At 43.0% G+C, this 17,604-nt stretch overlaps 1 protein-coding gene across 1 annotated transcript in view; it reads right to left on the reverse strand.

Annotated features, from left to right (window-relative positions):
* golga2 (golgin A2) overlaps nt 1-17,604 on the reverse strand; it is a 100,082-nt gene that overhangs the window by 9,175 nt on the left and 73,303 nt on the right. The window contains exons 24-27 of the mRNA XM_085965416.1: nt 16,259-16,350; nt 14,698-14,839; nt 10,548-10,630; nt 2,206-2,308 (exon numbers count right to left, since the gene is read on the reverse strand). Of these exons, the coding sequence (XP_085821542.1) occupies nt 2,206-2,308; nt 10,548-10,630; nt 14,698-14,839; nt 16,259-16,350 (420 nt within the window). The remainder of the gene's footprint in view (nt 1-2,205; nt 2,309-10,547; nt 10,631-14,697; nt 14,840-16,258; nt 16,351-17,604) is intronic.

A 17,604-nucleotide genomic window follows, 5' to 3' on the forward strand; every position in this document is an offset into this window, starting at 1 on the left:
AATAAGAAACTCTATCCACAATACCAGTCACTTCCAGAAGAGATAAAACAAAAGGAAAAACTGAAAAGTAAAAATTTTAGGGATACAGGGAAAGAGCAAGGGAGTGGGTCTAATTGGAACATAGGACAGGAGGAGGCCATTCAGCCCCTCAAGCCTGTTCCACCATTCAATGAGATCATGGCTGATCCGTGACCTAACTCCATATACCCACTCTTGCCCCATATCCCGTAATACCTTTGGTTAACAAAAATCGATCAATCTCAGATTTAAAATGAATAATTGAACTAGCTTCAATCTGCGGAAGAGAGTTCCAAACTTCTACCACCTTTTGTGTGTAGAAGTGTTTCCTAACTTCACTACTGAAAGGCCAAGCTCTAATTTTTAGACTATGACCCCTAGTCGTAGACTCCCCAACCAATAGAAATAGTTTCTCTCTATCTGCCCTATCAGTTCCCCTTAATATCTTGAAAACTTCGATCAGATCACCCCTTAACCTTCTAAATTCCAGGGAATACAGCCCTAGTGTGTGTAATCTCTCCTTGTAACTTAACCCTTGAAGTCCGGGTATCTTTCTGGTAAACGTTCGCTGCACTCCCTCCAAGGCCAACATATCCTTCCTAAGGTGTGGTACCTAGAACTGCTCTCAGTACTCCAGGTGTGATAGCTCTTTCAAAGAGCTGGCACAGGCACGATGGGCCGAATGGCCTCCTCCTGTATTGCATTAAAAAAGGTGGCAACCTAGAGTGAACTAATGGTCTGGGCCGTGTAAAATAAACAAAAGCTGTTGAACCTCCAACAGGGCTTCACAGTTACTGTCTGTGGTGCTACCTGGGTCCACAGCCCAATGATTCCCAACTGATTTGTCCAGGTTAAACTGGCTGCCTAATCATCGCTGAACATTTTTCAAAAAACATCTCCCTGTATGATGAGCCAAAGAGACACTGGCCAGCAGGGTCTTATTTTCGTTAAATAGCAATTCTGCTGGATTGGTGACTCGAAATACATTTCTATTTCCATTCTCCATGGCTGCTACCAGCACTCAATGAGTGCTCGGTTAAACTGTAACAAGGACACTGAAAACAATCAAGCCTCTCTTTTGCAAGAAATAAGCTAGCTTATTGGCGTTTTCATCTACTTGACACATCTTGGTAAAAGCAAAAGGCGTTTGGTGTTCCTCAAATGAATTCTTCCAATCAAAAAAGGCCTTGAAACATTTACACGCAACGTTTATAAACAATATTTAGGGAAAAGATGCTGCAGACGTCATCAATAACGTAATTTAGAAACTGATTAGAGGACCTCCCTCAATGGCGCTGTGGGTATAATACAAAACGGGGACTCTGAGCAGGGAAGTCTGAAGTTCAGTCCATGGGTTGCTGAGTTAGTTGGTCTCAGCCAGGCTTGCCAGTGCAGATGGGAGGGGTGGGGGATATAAAGTCAGTCTAGACTTTCCGTTCCTGGTTGCTATACAGTGATTCCTGCTGAAAACGGCACAGGATCAAGCTTGGCTGTGACGTTACCCATGATAAAATAGCCTTCTGTCACTCACTGTTTAAGCTCTTGGAGAAAAAGGAAAGATGGGGACGAGCGGAGGAGACGGGGACGAGCGGAGGAGAAAACAAATGTACAAGGCTAAGAACTGAACACATCAGACAATGGAAAGACAAAAAATTCCATTCAGTTGAGACTAATTTCAATATGACTGCAGAGGCAGCCACAGATTACCGATGTAGCTCTTTGTAAACCCAAAATATTTCAAGACATCCCTACTCAAATGAAAACAAGAGTGACATTACGACTGTGGTGGAAAGTTTCAACCTTTACAAGCAGCACAGGCAACTACATATTCAGTCAATCACCAATAACAATCAAATACTTCAATTGAACGGCCCACGATATCACACGGCAACCAAAATTCTATGAAAATTAGCATTATGAATATGTAAATAAGGTGTATATTTCTTGAAGACGCACTGCTCAAAGTTCAGGGAGTCTATACAAACCCTTTAAACCCATTGCAGATTTTTTCCCTTTAAACAAAATTTAAAGTGAAAATAGAATTTATTTGGTTGCTAAACTAAAGAGAAGCAACTATAATTTTAACAGCAATATCCCTCAGTGGTAGGGGAGGGCTGTCAGAATATGTAGTGTAGAGTAGTGGAACAATGCAGAGATTTCTCTCGAAGATCAGATCAGCTCAGATACCTATTGTATCCGTCTCCCCAGACAACTGGATACAGCGATGCTCCAGCTCCTCCACTCGTTCTTTTAGATCTACCTTCTCCTGCATCAGGGTTGTGAATCGAGCCTTTAAAAAAATAATGAAGTAGCATTAACGTTGTGATCTAACCAAAACAAGTGGCCAACAGACCATTTGATACTGGCACGAACACAAAGTGCTCTGACGAAGGGTTACACCAAAACATTAACCTGTCATTTCCCTTTACAGATGCGGATAGACCGGCAACGCCTCGATTTTAAAATTCTCATCCATGTGTTCAAATCCCTCCATGGCCTCATCCCACCCCATCTCTAAACTCTTCCAGCCCAATAACCCTTCGAGACCTGTGCACTCCTCCAATTCTGGCCTCTTGCCATTCCCGATTTCCTTCACTCCACCATTGGCGGTCGTGCCTTCCGCTACCTAGGCCCTAAACTCTGGAATTCCATCCCTAAACCTGTCTGCCTCTCTCTCCTCCTTTACGCCTCACGTGGAGCATAAACGCCAGCATAGACCAGCTGGGCCAAATGGCCTGTTTCTGTGCTATAGACTCTATGCTCCTTAAAACCTAGCTCTTTGATCAATGTTCTTGGCCACCTGTCCGAATATCTCTGTGGCTCGGTGTCAAATTTTGTCTGATAACACTCCTGTGAAGCGCCTTGGGACATTTTACCACGTTAAAAGTGCTATATAAATGCAAGTTGTTTTTGTTTTAGATTTCCAGTATTTGAAGTTTGCTCCCTTTTTATTCATTTGATGCCACAGAAGGAATCCTTAGGTACCCTAGCAAATAACGTCGCAGCTGGCCATTCATGTTGTGTAGCACCAAAACATCTTTCAATTATTTTTGCTTTTGGCAGGAAGTATAAAAAGGGATAGGACAAAAATATTGCCTGCTCAGAATTCAGGAACCACCTGAAATTCAATCTGATTCTGTCGTCTCTCTAACAAATAGTAAGCCCAGAGTTAATGAGACCCCATTTCCAAACGGCATACATTTAAAGAAATAATTCATAATTCGCAACAAATATACATTCTCTTAAGGAATAAAAATGCCACGGGAAAAATGGTCCACCCGTGGCTAACCAGAGAAATTAAAGATAGTATTAAAGGAAGAGGCCTATAATGTTGCCAAAAATAGTAAGCCTGAGGATTGGGAGGATTTTAGAATTCAGCAGAGGAGGACCAAGAAATTGATAAAGAAACAGAAAATAGAATACGAGAGTAAACTAGTGAGAGACATGAAAACATACTGTAAAAGCTTCTATAGGTAGGTAAAAAGGAAAAGATTAGCAAACGTAAACGTGGGTCCCTTACAGGCGGAGACAGGAGAGTCCCGAAGGCTGTGTTGCCTGCCCAGTGCCAGGGTTAAGGACATCCCCTCTGGGCTGGAGAGAAACTTGGAGTGGGAGGGGGAGGATCCAGTTGTCGTGGTCCATGTTGGTACCAACGACATAGATAGGACAAGGAGGTTCTGCTGAGGGAGTTTGAGCAGCTAGGGGCCAAATTAAAAAGCAGAACCACAAGGGTAATAATCTCTGGATTACTACCTGAGCCACGTGCAAATTTGGCTAGGGTAAATAAAATTAGAGAGTTAAATGCGTGGCTCAAAGACTGGTGTGGGAGAAATAGGTTTTGCTTCCTGGGACACTGGCATCAGTACTGGGACAGGAGAGAGCTGTTCCGTTGGGACGGACTTCACTTGGCCAGTGCTGGGACTAGAATCCTGGTGAATCGAATAACTAGGGCTGTAGAGAGGGCTTTAAACTAATTAGTGGGGGGGAGGTTTTAAGAGAATGAAAAATAAAAATGACAGCGGAGAAGGCAATAGAGCAAGGTAGCAGTGGGGGAATTAAAAACCAGAGCGTGTCAGGAAGGGACAGAATGTATAAAAGGTAAAGTAGTAAAAGGGGTAAAAGCAGGAATAAATTGTCAGAAAACATATTTGAAAGTTCTTTATCTGAATGCACGCAGCATTCGTAACAAAATTGACGAGTTGACGGTGCAAATAACTACACATGGGTATGATCTGGTGGCCATTACGGAAACATGGCTGCAAGATAATCATGACTGGGAACTAAACATACAAGGGTATTTGACAATTAGACAGGAAGGAAAGGGAGGTGGGGTTGCTATGTTAATCAAGGATGGTATCACTGCAATAGTCAGAAATGATATTGGGTCAAAGGATCAGGATAGTGAAACAGTTTGGGTGGAGATAAGGAATAATAAGGGGAAAAAGTCACTAGTGGGCGTAGTCTACAGGCCTAACAGTTGCAACTCTGTTGGTCGGAGTATAAATCAGGAAATAGTTGGGGCTTGTAATAAGGGAACAGCTATAATCATGGGGGATTTTAACTTTCATATTGACTGCACTAATCAAATTGGGCATGGCAGCATTGAGGAAGAGTTCATAGAGTGTATTAGGGATGGGTTCCTTGAGCAGTATGTAACTGAACCAACCAGGGGGCAGGCAATCTTAGATCTGGTCCTGTGTAATGAGACAGGATTAATAAAAAAATGTCCTAGTAAAGGATCCCCTTGGAATGAGTGACCATAATATGGTTGAATTCCAAATTCAGTTTGAGGGTGAGAGAGTTGGATCTCAAACCAGCGTACTAAGCTTAAATAAAGGAGACTATGAAGGTATGAGAGTAGAATTGACTAAAGTGGACTGGGAAAACAGATTAAAGTGTAAGACGGTACAAGAGCAGTGGTCTACATTCAAGGAGATATTTCGCATCTTTCAAGATAAATATATTCCACTGAGGAAAAAGGGGAGTAAAGGAAAAGACAGCCATCCGTGGCTTAGTAAAGTAATAAAGGATAGTATTCGACTGAAAACAAGGGCATATAAATTAGCCAAATCTAGTGGGAGGATAGAAGATTGGGAAGCATTTAAAAGCCAGCAAACAATAACTAAAAAAGATTAATTAAGAAAGGGAAGATAGATTATGAAAGTAAACGAGCAAAAAATATAAAAACAGATAGCAAGAGTTTCTACAGCTATATAAAAAGAAAAAGGGTGGCTAAAGTGAACGTTGGTCCCTTAGAGGATGGGACCGGGAAACTAGTGGTGGGGAACATGGAGATGGCAAAGACGCTGAACAAATATTTTGTATCAGTCTTTACAGTAGAGGACACTAAAAATATCCCAACACTGGACAAACAGGGGGCAATTGGGGGGAGGAGCTAAACACGATTAAAATCACTAAAGAGATGGTACTCAGTAAAATAATGGGACTTAAGGCGGATAAATCCCCCGGACCTGATGGCCTACATCCTAGGGTCTTGAGAGAAGTGGCGGTAGGGATTGTGGATGCATTGGTGATCATTTTCCAGAACTCCCTGGACTCAGGAAAGGTCCCGGCAGATTGGAAAACTGCTAATGTAACACCCTTATTTAAGAAGGGAAGTAGACAAAAAGCTGGAAACTATAGACCAGTTAGCCTAACATCTGTGGTTGGCAAAATGTTGGAGTCCATTATTAAGGAAACAGTATCAGAGCATTTGGATAAACATAATTTAATAGGACAGAGTCAGCATGGTTTTACGAAGGGGAAGTCATGTTTGACAAATTTGCTCGAATTCTTTGAGGATGTAACATACAGGGTGGATAAAGGGGAACCAGTGGATGTAGTGTACTTGGACTTCCAAAAGGCATTTGACAAGGTTCCACACAAAAGATTACTGATCAAGATAAAAAATCATGGGATTGGGGGTAATATACTGGCATGGGTGGAAGATTGGCTATCTAACAGAAAACAAAGTTGGGATAAATGGTTCGTTCTCGGGCTGGCAATCAGTAACTAGTGGTGTCCCACAGGGATCAGTGCTGGGACCCCAACTCTTTACAATCTATATTAACGATTTGGAGGAAGGGACCAAGTGCAACATATCCAAGTTTGCCGACAATACAAAGATGGGAGGGAAAGCAGTGAGTGAGGAGGACATAAAAAACCTGCAAAAGGACATAGACAGGCTAAGTGAGTGGGCAGAGATTTGGCAGATGCAATATAATGTTGGAAAGTGTGAGGTTATGCACTTTGGCAGAAAAAATCAAAGAGCAAGTTATTATCTAAATGGAGAGAAACTGCAAAGTGCTACAGTAAAAAGGGATCTGGGGGTCCTGGTGCATGAAACACAAAAAGTTAGTATGCAGGTGCAGCAGGTGATCAGGAAGGCCAATGGAATCTTGGCTTTTATTGCAAGGGGGATGGAGTATAAAAACAGGGAAGTCTTGCTGCAGTTATACAGGGTATTGGTGAGGCCACACCTGGAATACTGCGTGCAGTTTTGGTTTCCATATTTAAGAAAATATATACTTGCTCTCGAGGCGGTTCACTCGGTTGATTCCAGAGATGAGGGGGTTGACGTATGAGGAAAGGTTGAATAGGTTGGGACTCTACTCATTGGAGTTCAGAAGAATGAGAGGCAATCTTATCGAAACATATAAGATTGTGAGGGGGCTTGATCAGGTGGATGCGGTGAGGATGTTTCCACTGATGGGTGAGACTAGAACTAGGGGGCATAATCATTCAAAACTGAGATGAGGAGAAACTTCTTCACTCAGAGGGTAGTAAATCTATGGAATTTGCTACCCCAGAGAGCTGTGGAAGCTGCAACATTAAATAAATTTAAAATGGAGATAGACATTGTCCTAGCAGATAAGGGAATTAGGGGTTACGGGGAGAGGGCAGGGAAGTGGACGTGAGTCTAGATTCAGATCAGCCATGATCCTATTGAATGGCAGAGCAGGCCCGAGGGGCCGTATGGCCTACTCCTGCTCCTATTTCTTATGTTCTTATGTTCTTAAATTATAATTGGGGAATAAGGAAATGGCAGAGAAATTAAACAAATACTTTGTGTCTGTCTTCATGGAAGAAGACGCAAAAAACATTTCGGAAATAGTGGAGAACCAAGGCTCTAGTGAGAATGAGGAACTGAAAGAAATTAGTATTTGTAAAGAAATAGTACTGAAGAAATTAATGGGGCTGAAAGCCGATAAATCCCATAGACCTCATGGCCTATATCCTAGGGTTTTAAAAGAGGTGACGATAGAGATAGTGGATGCATTGGTTGTCATCTTCCAAAATTCCAGAGATTCTGGAACGGTTCCCGCAGATCAAATCAAATCAACTTTTATTGTCATTGTTAGTGCACAAGTGCAGTACAACGAAATGTAGGCTTGCGGCTCCCGAGAGTGTACATTTAGATTAAGACATTTAAACATTCAACATACATTTGGCTTGAAATACATTAACATAAACATAACCATAATAAGGTGCATTGGCAGATGTGCAGGCTTTAGAGTTTATTAGCAGAGTTCAGTAGGATGACAGCCCTGGGAAAGAAGCAGTTCCTAAATCTGGTCGTATGGGTGCGAATGCATCTGTAGCGTCTCCCAGATGGCAGGAGGGCGAACAGACTGTGGCTGGGGTGGGTAGGGTCTTTGATGATGGACCGTGACCTCCGTAAACAGCGTTTCTGGTATATGTGCTCTATGGTCGGTAGCCGGGTGCCGGTAATGCGTTGGGCAGTTTTGACTACCCGCTGCAGGGCTTTCCGGTCATAGTAGCTACAGCTGCCATACCAAACTGTGATACAGTTCGTCAGGATGCTCTCTATTGTGCAGCGGTAAAAGTTAGAGAGGATCAGGGGTGACAGGTTACATCCCTTCAGCCTCCTTAGGAAATATAGGCGCTGCTGGGCCTTCTTCACCAGAGAGGAGGTATTGAGGGACCAGGAGAGGTCTTCCGTGATGTGGACTCCGAGCAAATGTAATCCCACTATTTAAGAAAGGAGGGAGAGAGAAAACGGGGAACTATAGACCAGTTAGCCTGACATCAGTAGTAGGGAAAATGCTAGACTCTATTATTAAAGATGTGGTAACAGGGCACTTAGAAAATAATAATAGGATTGGGCAGAGTCAACACGGATTTATGAAATTGAAATCGTGTTTGACAAATCTGTTAAGAGTTTGTAACTAGCAGGATAGATAAGGGGGAACCAGTGGCTGCAGTGTATTTCTATTTTCAGAAGGCATTCAATAAGGTGCCACGCAAGAGGTTACTAAACAAAATTAGGGCTTGGGGGCAATGTACTAACATGGATTAAGGATTGGTTAACGGACAGAAAACAGAGAATAGGAATAACCGGGTAATTTTCAGGTTGGCAAGCAATAACTAGTGGGGTACCACAAGGATCAGTGCTTGGGCCTCAGCTATTCACAATCTACATCAATGATTTGGATGAGGGGACCAAATGTATATTTTCCAGGTTTGCTGATGATACAAAGCTAGGTGGGAATGTAAGTTGTGAGGAGGATGCAAAGAGTCTGCAAGGGGATATAGACAGGCTAAGTGAGTGGGCAAGAACATGGCAAATGGAATATAATGTGGAGAAATGTGAAGTTAGTCACTTTTGATAGGAAAAATAGAAAAGCAGAGTATTTTTTAAACGATGAGAGATTGGGAAATGTTGGTGTTCAGAGGGACCTGGGTGTCCTTATACGCGAATCACTGAAAGTTAACATGCAGGTACAGCAAGCAATTAGCAAAGCAAATGGTATGTTGGCCTTCGTTACAAGAGGATTTGAGTATAAGAGTAAAGACACCTTACTGCAATTATATAGGGCCCTGGTGAGACCACACCTGGAGTATTGTGTACAGTTTTGGTCTCCTTACCTATAAGGAAGGATATACTTGCCATAGAGGGAGTGCAACGAAGGTTCACCAGACTGGTTCCTGGGATGGGGGGATTGTCCTATGAGGAGAGATTGAGTAGACTAGGCCTATATTCTCTCGAGTTCAGAAGAGTGAGAGGTGATCTCATTGAAACATACAAAATTCTTACAGGGCTTGACAGGGTAGGTGCAGGGAGGATGTTTCCTCTGGCTGGGGAGTCTAGAACCAGGGGTTACAGTCTCCAAATAAGGGGTCGGCCATTTAGGGCTGAGATGAGGAGAAATTTCTACACTCAGAGGGTGGTGAATCTTTGGAATTCTCTACCCCAGAGGACTGTGGAGGCTCAGTCATTGAGTATATTCAAGACAGAGATCGATAGATTTTTGGATATTAAGGGAATCCAGGGATTTGGGGATAGTGCAGGAAAGTGGAGTTGAGGCAGAAGATCAGCCATAATCTCATTGAATGGCAGAGCAGGCTCGAGGGGCTGAATGGCCTACTCCTGCTCCTATTTCTTATGTTCCCCAGTTCATCCCATTAAGTGCAACTCAGCGCCAGTGTCTCAGCCAAGCTGCGGTATTTAGCTGTGGCTGACCAGGTTTCATTGGTGAGGCCTACTGCTTGTCAGACTCCAACAACAAACATTTGTTAGCCTCAACAATGAACCGTGTGTGGCAATGTTCCCTTTAATTATTTTTTGGGTTAGCGGCCCCTTTAAGGGGCTGCACGGGCCATTCAAAATACTACGCATGCGCGTTTTTTCCTATTTAAAAGCTGGTGAGTCAGCTGTGTGTGAGTTGCAGAGCGCTGTGCACCTGCACAGCTTAAGGGGAACATTGGTGTGTGGGTCATGGGTCATACCATCAACAGGTATGAGGGCAATTGTCCAGCTCCGGGGATATAGCACAGGAGAGTCAGATTAGCACCATCCTACTCTTAAGGGTCTATTGCCATGTCAGCTTTCCTCACTGACAGCATGAAAAGAACAAACTTGCATTTATATAGCGCCATTCATGACCTCAGGGTGCCCCCAAAGCACTTTACAGTCAATGAAATACTTTTGAAGTGTAGTCACTGTTGTAATGTGGGAAACACGGCAGATAATTTGCGCACAGCAAGCTCCCACAAGAGCAATGCAATAAATGACCAGATAATCTGTTTTAGTCATGTTGGTTGAGAGATAAATATCGGCCAGGACACCAGGCAGAACGCCACTGCTTTTCTTCAAATATGCTACTGCTAGAGGGTAAATGCACTAATCCTGCACTGCCAGGTGGGAGCAACACTCAAAAGGGAGCACTTGTGAGAGAGACAGTGGTTACAACACTGTATTCTCCACCTTGCATTCCTTTCAAGCACCGGTGAATTCAATCCTTATGTTATCACAATAATAGGATCATATGTTTTAGACAATTCCCAAACCAAAACATGAGTAAGCTACCAAAGGTGACTGTTTTAAGCAGGAGAAATGCGCTTACATGCGCAGATGCCATCGGTTTGTATCTACCTTCACTACAAAGAGACCCTTAAAGATGCACAAGTACGTACCAGTACGTGCTTGAAAGTAAAACACTTTCTGCTGTAAAGTAGGCCCATAGAGGTTTGGGCAAAAGGGGAAATAAAAATCTACATTCGCTAACCTGCAGCTTGTCCATAGCAGCTTTCAAGGCTTCGTGCACCTCTGTTGGTACTGTGTCTGCATCGCTCATTGTTTCTGCAGCTCCTGAGAGGATGGTATAATAAACAGTTTTTCAGAAAAATCTTACATGGAGAGAGATGTTACTCACACGCTGACCCCAAAAGGTAATACAAGAACAGACATGTTATGTGGAAACAAATCTTAGTGACGGCAAAAGCTTTTTATTTACAGCCTCTGGAGTTTTGCTGCACAAATCCTTTCTCACAAACGAGGGTAGGTAACCACAGAAAACCACGATCCGGTAGGCCAATAAATGTGCCCAAGAGGGGAGAGGATGCACAGTCGGGTATTTTAAGTGATGAAGACAGGATATTGAAGTACAGCAAGGGATTGAGTGTGGGAAAGGAGGTGCGAGTGTGTCATAGAATGTTACAGGAGGCGGCTATTCGACCCGTCGTGTCTGTGCGGCTCTTTGCAAGAACGATCTAATCCGTCCCACTCCCCTGCTCTTTCCCCATCGCCGTGCAAATTTTTCCTTTTCAAGTATTTATCCAATTCCCTTTTGGAAGTTACTATTGAATCCGCTTCCACCACACTTCTAGGTAGTGCATTCCAGATCATAACAACTCTCTGCACAAAAAAAAATTCTCATTTCCCCTCTGGCTTTTTTTTGCCAGTCACCTTAAATTTTACATTTCTGCCGTACACATTTGTAGTACATCTGCTGTTGTTGTGCGATGATGCAATCTGTCATATACATTTCTGTATACCATCATCCCCTGGGTTTGGAGCAAGGGTCAATCATGCCTTCATTCAATTTGTTCAGAGTTATTGGTGTAATTTTCTTCTTAAAAAAAGGTTGCTACTTTGTGAAGGTTAGAAATGGAGCTGCGTTGTATACAACACCTCCTTTACAATCAGGTCTGAGAAAGGTTGAGGTGATCCCAGGTGTTTGTGTGGCGGGGGAGGTGGGGTAAGCCTCACTGAAATGTGTCAGGTGAATAAAATAAGTCACACTCAATGCAAAATGTCTACACAATGAAATGTCATAATATTGTAGTGTTTTACACAAATTTATGAAATCTATATCATGCCTTCTCAAGTCGATTAGTCAGAACATGCAGCAGATAATCCCAATACAAAAACCGGTCACAATAAGTATTTCATGTACGTAAAATCTACTCCAAAAAAGTTGCGGGCTAATCATTTGATTGGATAGCACCATGTTACCCTGTCACCCCTGATCCTCTCTAACTTTTACCGCTGCACAATAGAGAGCATCCTGACAAACTGTATCACAGTATGGTATGGCAGCTGTAGCTACTATGACCGGAAAGCCCTGCAGCGGGTAGTCAAAACTGCCCAACGCATTACCGGCACCCGGCTACCGACCATAGAGCACATATACCAGAAACGCTGTTTACGGAGGTCACGGTCCATCATCAAAGACCCTACCCACCCCAGCCACAGTCTGTTCGCCCTCCTGCCATCTGGGAGACGCTACAGATGCATTCGCACCCATACGACCAGATTTAGGAACTGCTTCTTTCCCAGGGCTGTCATCCTACTGAACTCTGCTAATAAACTCTAAAGCCTGCACATCTGCCAATGCACTTTATTATGGTTATGTTTATGTTAATGTATTACAAGCCAAATGTATGTTGAATGTTTAAATGTCTTAATCTAAATGTACACTCTCGGGAGCCGCAAGCCTACATTTCGTTGTACTGCACTTGTGCACTAACAATGACAATAAAAGTTGATTTGATTTTTTTGATTTTGATTTGATTTGTTACTGGCTTTATCTGGGACATCTGGAGAGTCTAGAACAAGGGGACATAGTCTCAGGATAAGGGATCGGCCATTTAGGGCTGAGATGATACATTTCTTCACTCGGAGGGTTGTGAATCTTTGGAATTCCCTACCCCAGAGGGTTGTGGATGCTCAGTCGTTGAGTATATTCAAGGCTGGGATCGATAGATTTTTGGATATTAAGGGAATCAAGGGATATGGGGATAAGGCGGGAAAGTGGAGTTGAGGTCAAAGTTCAGCCATGATCTTATTGAACGGCGCAGCGGGCTCGAGGGCCAACTCCTGCTCCCAACATATAAAATTCTGACAGGGCTAGACAGACTGGATGTTTCCCCTGGCTTGTGGGGGGGGCGGGGGTGGGAGGAGAGAGTCTAGAACGAGGGCTCACAGTCTCAGGATACGGGGTAGGACATTTAGGACTGAGATGAAGAAAAATTTCTTCACTCAGAGGGTGGTGAACCTGTGGAATTCTCTACCACAGAAGGCTATTTAGGCCAAGTCACTGAATATATTGGAGGAGATAAATAGATTTCTAGCCACAAAAGGCATCAGGGGGTATGGGGAGAGACCAGGAATATGGTAGTGAGATAGAGGATCAGCCATGATCATATTGAATGGCAGAGCAGGCTCGAAGGGGCGAATGGCCTACTCCTGCTCCTATTTTTCTTTGTCTATGTTTCTTATGTTATCAGGAGGATGATCTTCCAGCAACATTCATAAAGCCAAGAATCGTCATTTATTGAGCGGAATGTAAGCATGGGGAGGAGACACTCCACATTTTTATATAATACTCGCTTAAGCTCAAACCTGATCAATGCAAGGAGCCTAATTCTGAATTTCTGCTGCTAGAGAGCATCTTAAAATTGCACCATCCCACAATAACCAGCAGCATTGCAGATATAGTGTGTGCTTGGTTCACCTTTAAGCACTTGCCAAAATATGGCTGATGAAGGTCACACACTCGGCTCAGACTGCAGTGGTGGCGATTATGCTGTTTCTATTGTTGACGAAAAGGTTTAATGTGTCAGCTGCAAACCTTACACAGCCATATCAGAAATTACTTAGAAGTCACTGCATTCAAGTCAGGGGCAAGTAAACCAGCATTGACAAGTGGTTTTAAATTACATTGTCAGCAGGGCCACCTGGAAAAAAATCATTGCATTTTTTATTGTGGAATCTACGAACTTTGCCCCCAGGTCCACCACTTCCAGCTCCTAATTAATGCTGCTGTTTCTCCAGGTGACTGAACTCTGCAAGATACAGTATTGTGGGCAGCAACTTATGATCGCTCTATAGTGTTGCAAGATTAAGAAATCCCTCCCAGAGCAGAGGTCGATGCCCAGAGCAACAGCTCTGCAAATTTGGATGAGGAGAAGGACCAGGACCTGTCTGAACTGGGGGCGCAGCGGAAGGAAGGAAAGTGTGAGTTTGTGAAATGGGGTTTGGGGGGTGCGGGGAAGGGAAGAGACGAGTGGCAGTATCAACTTGTAGGGTCTGTGAACTGATGGGGAAGAGGAGAGAAGGGTGGCATTGTGAAATGGAAAGGGAGGTGGAGTTAATGAACAATTTAACATTCAGTACAACAATTTAACAATCAGATTTAGCAATAGTACTAATGCATGTGCGCAATTTTTCTGCAAGAAATGAGGGAAATCTAGCACAGTATTTGCAGCAATCACTGGGCGATGGAGACCGCAAGCTCTTGGCAGACCGCTGTAGGTGGAGCTATGCTGTTACTTTTGTGACGGTTGCAAAATATAAATGACAAAGTTTGCACAGCCAGATCTCAGTGATTCATTAGAAGTCATTATGTTCAAGTGAGGGGGTAAGTAAACCAGCATTTAAAAAGGAACCTGTGGGATTGTGTGGTTTTGAATTGCTGTAGTCTACAATGGATTATAAGCAGGGCCGTTGGAAAATCTTGCCGTATTTTTAGCGCGGAATCTGCGAAAGTCTCACCTTCTCTAACCTGATGCTGCTACTGCTCTGGGTGTGGGTAGCCCTGATTATAAGCCCAATGTATCAGTACATTATACAGTGTTGCCACCATCCGAGTTTACCTTTTATATTACTCAAATTTCACTTATTTGAAACCCTTGGCCATCTGAAACATTCTGGAGAGACGATCATCTCAGTCCGATTCTTTTCCATTTTGCACCCCACTTTCTCCTCTGTATAATTTTCAGGTCATCCCCTTTGTTGGAATTTGCTGTATAAAGGTAATGGAACTTCATAATTCTTGAATATTCACATCTCCAGTGCAGTGGGGGTTTCAGATAACTGAGGATTGATTGTTTTATTTAAATGCACAGTTTAGGTAAAAATACTCAAGTGGATACCTCTGGACAGTTCGTGCTTGTGCGTTAGAGCGGACATTTGTTGTAGTAGCGCCTGGTGCTGCTGTTTCTGTTCCAAGAACTGCACAGTCAGTTGATCTCGCTCCTGCTCCAGTTGGCTTAGTGCTGATTTCAGGAAATCAACCTGAACAATGGATGGAGAGGAAGAGACTTTCAGACCAAGAACATACAAGACACCACCTCGCTGGTGACAACCAGCATCAGGCATCAGGCAGTGCTGCCTCAGTTAAATGCAAAACTGAAAAGATATAGAACTCGTCTAGTAAAAAAAAAATTACATGACTCAAAATAATAAAGGGGCTCAGATTGCGTTTCGCCATCACTGTTTAACACATCACCTTAATCCCGTCAATGCTCCAGCCCACGCATGATTGGGTTGGATTAAGGGAAATATTCAATGATCAGGGTAGTGTTTTATTCCATTTTCTAGTATGCACAGACTGGAGCATCAGCAGGAGATATCTAGGGAGCAGAGAATGCAGTTACTCCCCAATCTAAGGTTAACCGTCCCCACCCCACAACCCTTCTTCAAGTGTTGGAGTGTTTTTGGTTGTGGGTATCTTCACAAGATTCCATCCGCGCTGACCCCTTCAACAACCGACAAGTATTCCTGCTTTAGCAGTGCAAAATGAGTTTCCTATCCTCTTCGAGCCATAGATTTACAAGAGCTACAGATAATGTATACAGAAACCCAAGAACTAGGAACAGGAAAGGGCTATTACGTCCAACAAGCAAGTCCCCCTTTTGACAGATTAGCCTCACCCGCTCGCCTTCTCTCACTATATCTCTCAATCTCTTCTTTTACTAGTATGCATTGAATCTTAAATCAATTTATAACTGTAGCCATCTTCCTTGGTATTTTGTGACGGAAAACAATACTCATCTATACACATATAAACACTACGCATATCAGATAAGCCAGTTTAAAGGCGGATAGCAAGTTTCATGAGGTAATTTAGTGAGGCACTAACCCTCAAACTCAGTGTTTAAGAACACACACACGGTACTAAAAAATAATCTTTGGTATATTTTATCCCATTTCTCCAGATCTACCAATGAAGGCATTCTGATGAAGGGCTACACCCCAAACCTTTCTTTTTCAGGAGCTGTTGTGCTCTTCCATGTGTTCAGTTTGTCCGGTAAAGTACAAGGACCCGGGGGAGGGATTGGGTTGGGCTGTTCCTCAGACAATTTACTTGGTGAAACCTTTTGTAGCTTTCGGTGATGATATTAAGCCCTCGAACCTCTTCTAGTCTTTTCTCCCCAAGCTCCGCAGCCTCAGCCAATGTTGCTTTGAGCTGGACAGCAGGAGACACAAACAACACCGGCATCCCAGGAAGGACACTCCCGTCGCATCCCCCTCCCCGGTAGGGAAGTCCTTGTCCCCTGCTCAATGGTTTCCCCCAAGCAGTGCGGCTGATCCAACAATACAACAGCATGGGAGAGATTGAACCTGCATTCTTTGCTCCCGAGATACCTCCTTGCTGATGCCCCAGTTCAAGATCTTTAAGATGAGCTTGAATTGCCCCAAAGACAATCTTACCATTTCTTCTTTACTTTCAAGTTCCTCTGGTATAATAATAGGGGTCCTCTGAATTCTATCCGGGAGAATGCCATCACTTTCTACCCCATCACCTGGTAGCACAAAGTTAAATATTAATCAACCTCAACAGGAACTTGTGGTAATCATGCAACAAAATGACAACGCAATAAAATTATCCTTGTTTAGTTGGTCAACGCAATAAAATTATCCTTGTTTAGTTGGTCAACGCAATAAAATTATCCTTGTTTAGTTGGTCAACGCAATAAAATTATCCTTGTTTAGTTGGTCAACATAGTAACAGCAGAAGCTGCTTTACAAACTGACGCAAGAGCTTTTTGCTCAAAACTAGGCGTCATAAAAAAAATTGAGTTTGACAATTCTCTGCAGCTTAATTTGTGGGATAGCTGTCCATTTCACTCTTCCCAGAAATTGGCATTCCCACCTAATTTTCTGGGATTAGGAGGAATAGAGTAGGCTGTCCAACTTCCCTGGGTGAAGAGAACCAATTGGAATCAAATGACACAGGAGTGCAAGGCACCGAGTCCCAGTACCATCAACTTCAGCACTAAGCTGGATGCTGATTTTCATTTTTAAAGAAAACTTATTTTAATACATTGTCTTCCCAGTGTAGCGCACAGTTGCATGTTTCACGAGGCATTCAATATTGCCAGAATAAAATTAACAGAGCAGTAGTTGGAGAATACTATTTTGAAAAGATTTTCCATGTCCAGTATTAACTTGAAGCCATCTCCACCTTCCTGCACAGCCCTGTATTGCAGCAGTACTCTAATGGTTTTCTGGTACAATCTCTGCTGCCAGCTATAATGTATGTAGTTGGTGAGCTTATCGAGGTCACTTTGCAGGGTTATAAAGGTAACTAGTGATAGATTGCGTTCACTGGTTAGTGAGATCGTAACATCAGTGTACAAATGTAATCATAAAATGAATTGAAAGTGAGGTTAGAAAAGATGTCTTTATACAGAGGATGGTTAGAATGTGGAATTCTTTGCCACAGACCAATGTTGAAGCAGCATCATAAATTACTTGAAAAGGGAATTTGACAGTTGCTTGTAAAAAAAAAAACTATTGAAAGTTATGGGGAGTGGGCAGCAAAACAGAATTGGCTTAGGGGGCTCATGTAGAGAAAAGGAGGAAAAAATCCCGTTACTGTGCTGTAAGTTCAATACATAGAGATGCACTCGTACATTTGTAAACATTTTCTTAATGCTGCTTTCCCCACGAAGTTAACCCATGTTAAAATTTGGTATGCATGGAGGCATTCAGGTTCATCAATGAGACGTGGCAGCGAGAGGTAGAAAGAACACATGTTCCCTCCTCACCAAAGG

Source organism: Somniosus microcephalus, chromosome 23 (genome assembly GCF_052327205.1).
Source record: "Somniosus microcephalus isolate GS21.2 chromosome 23, FLI_Smic_1.0, whole genome shotgun sequence".
NCBI classification, from domain to species: Eukaryota; Metazoa; Chordata; class Chondrichthyes; order Squaliformes; family Somniosidae; genus Somniosus; species Somniosus microcephalus.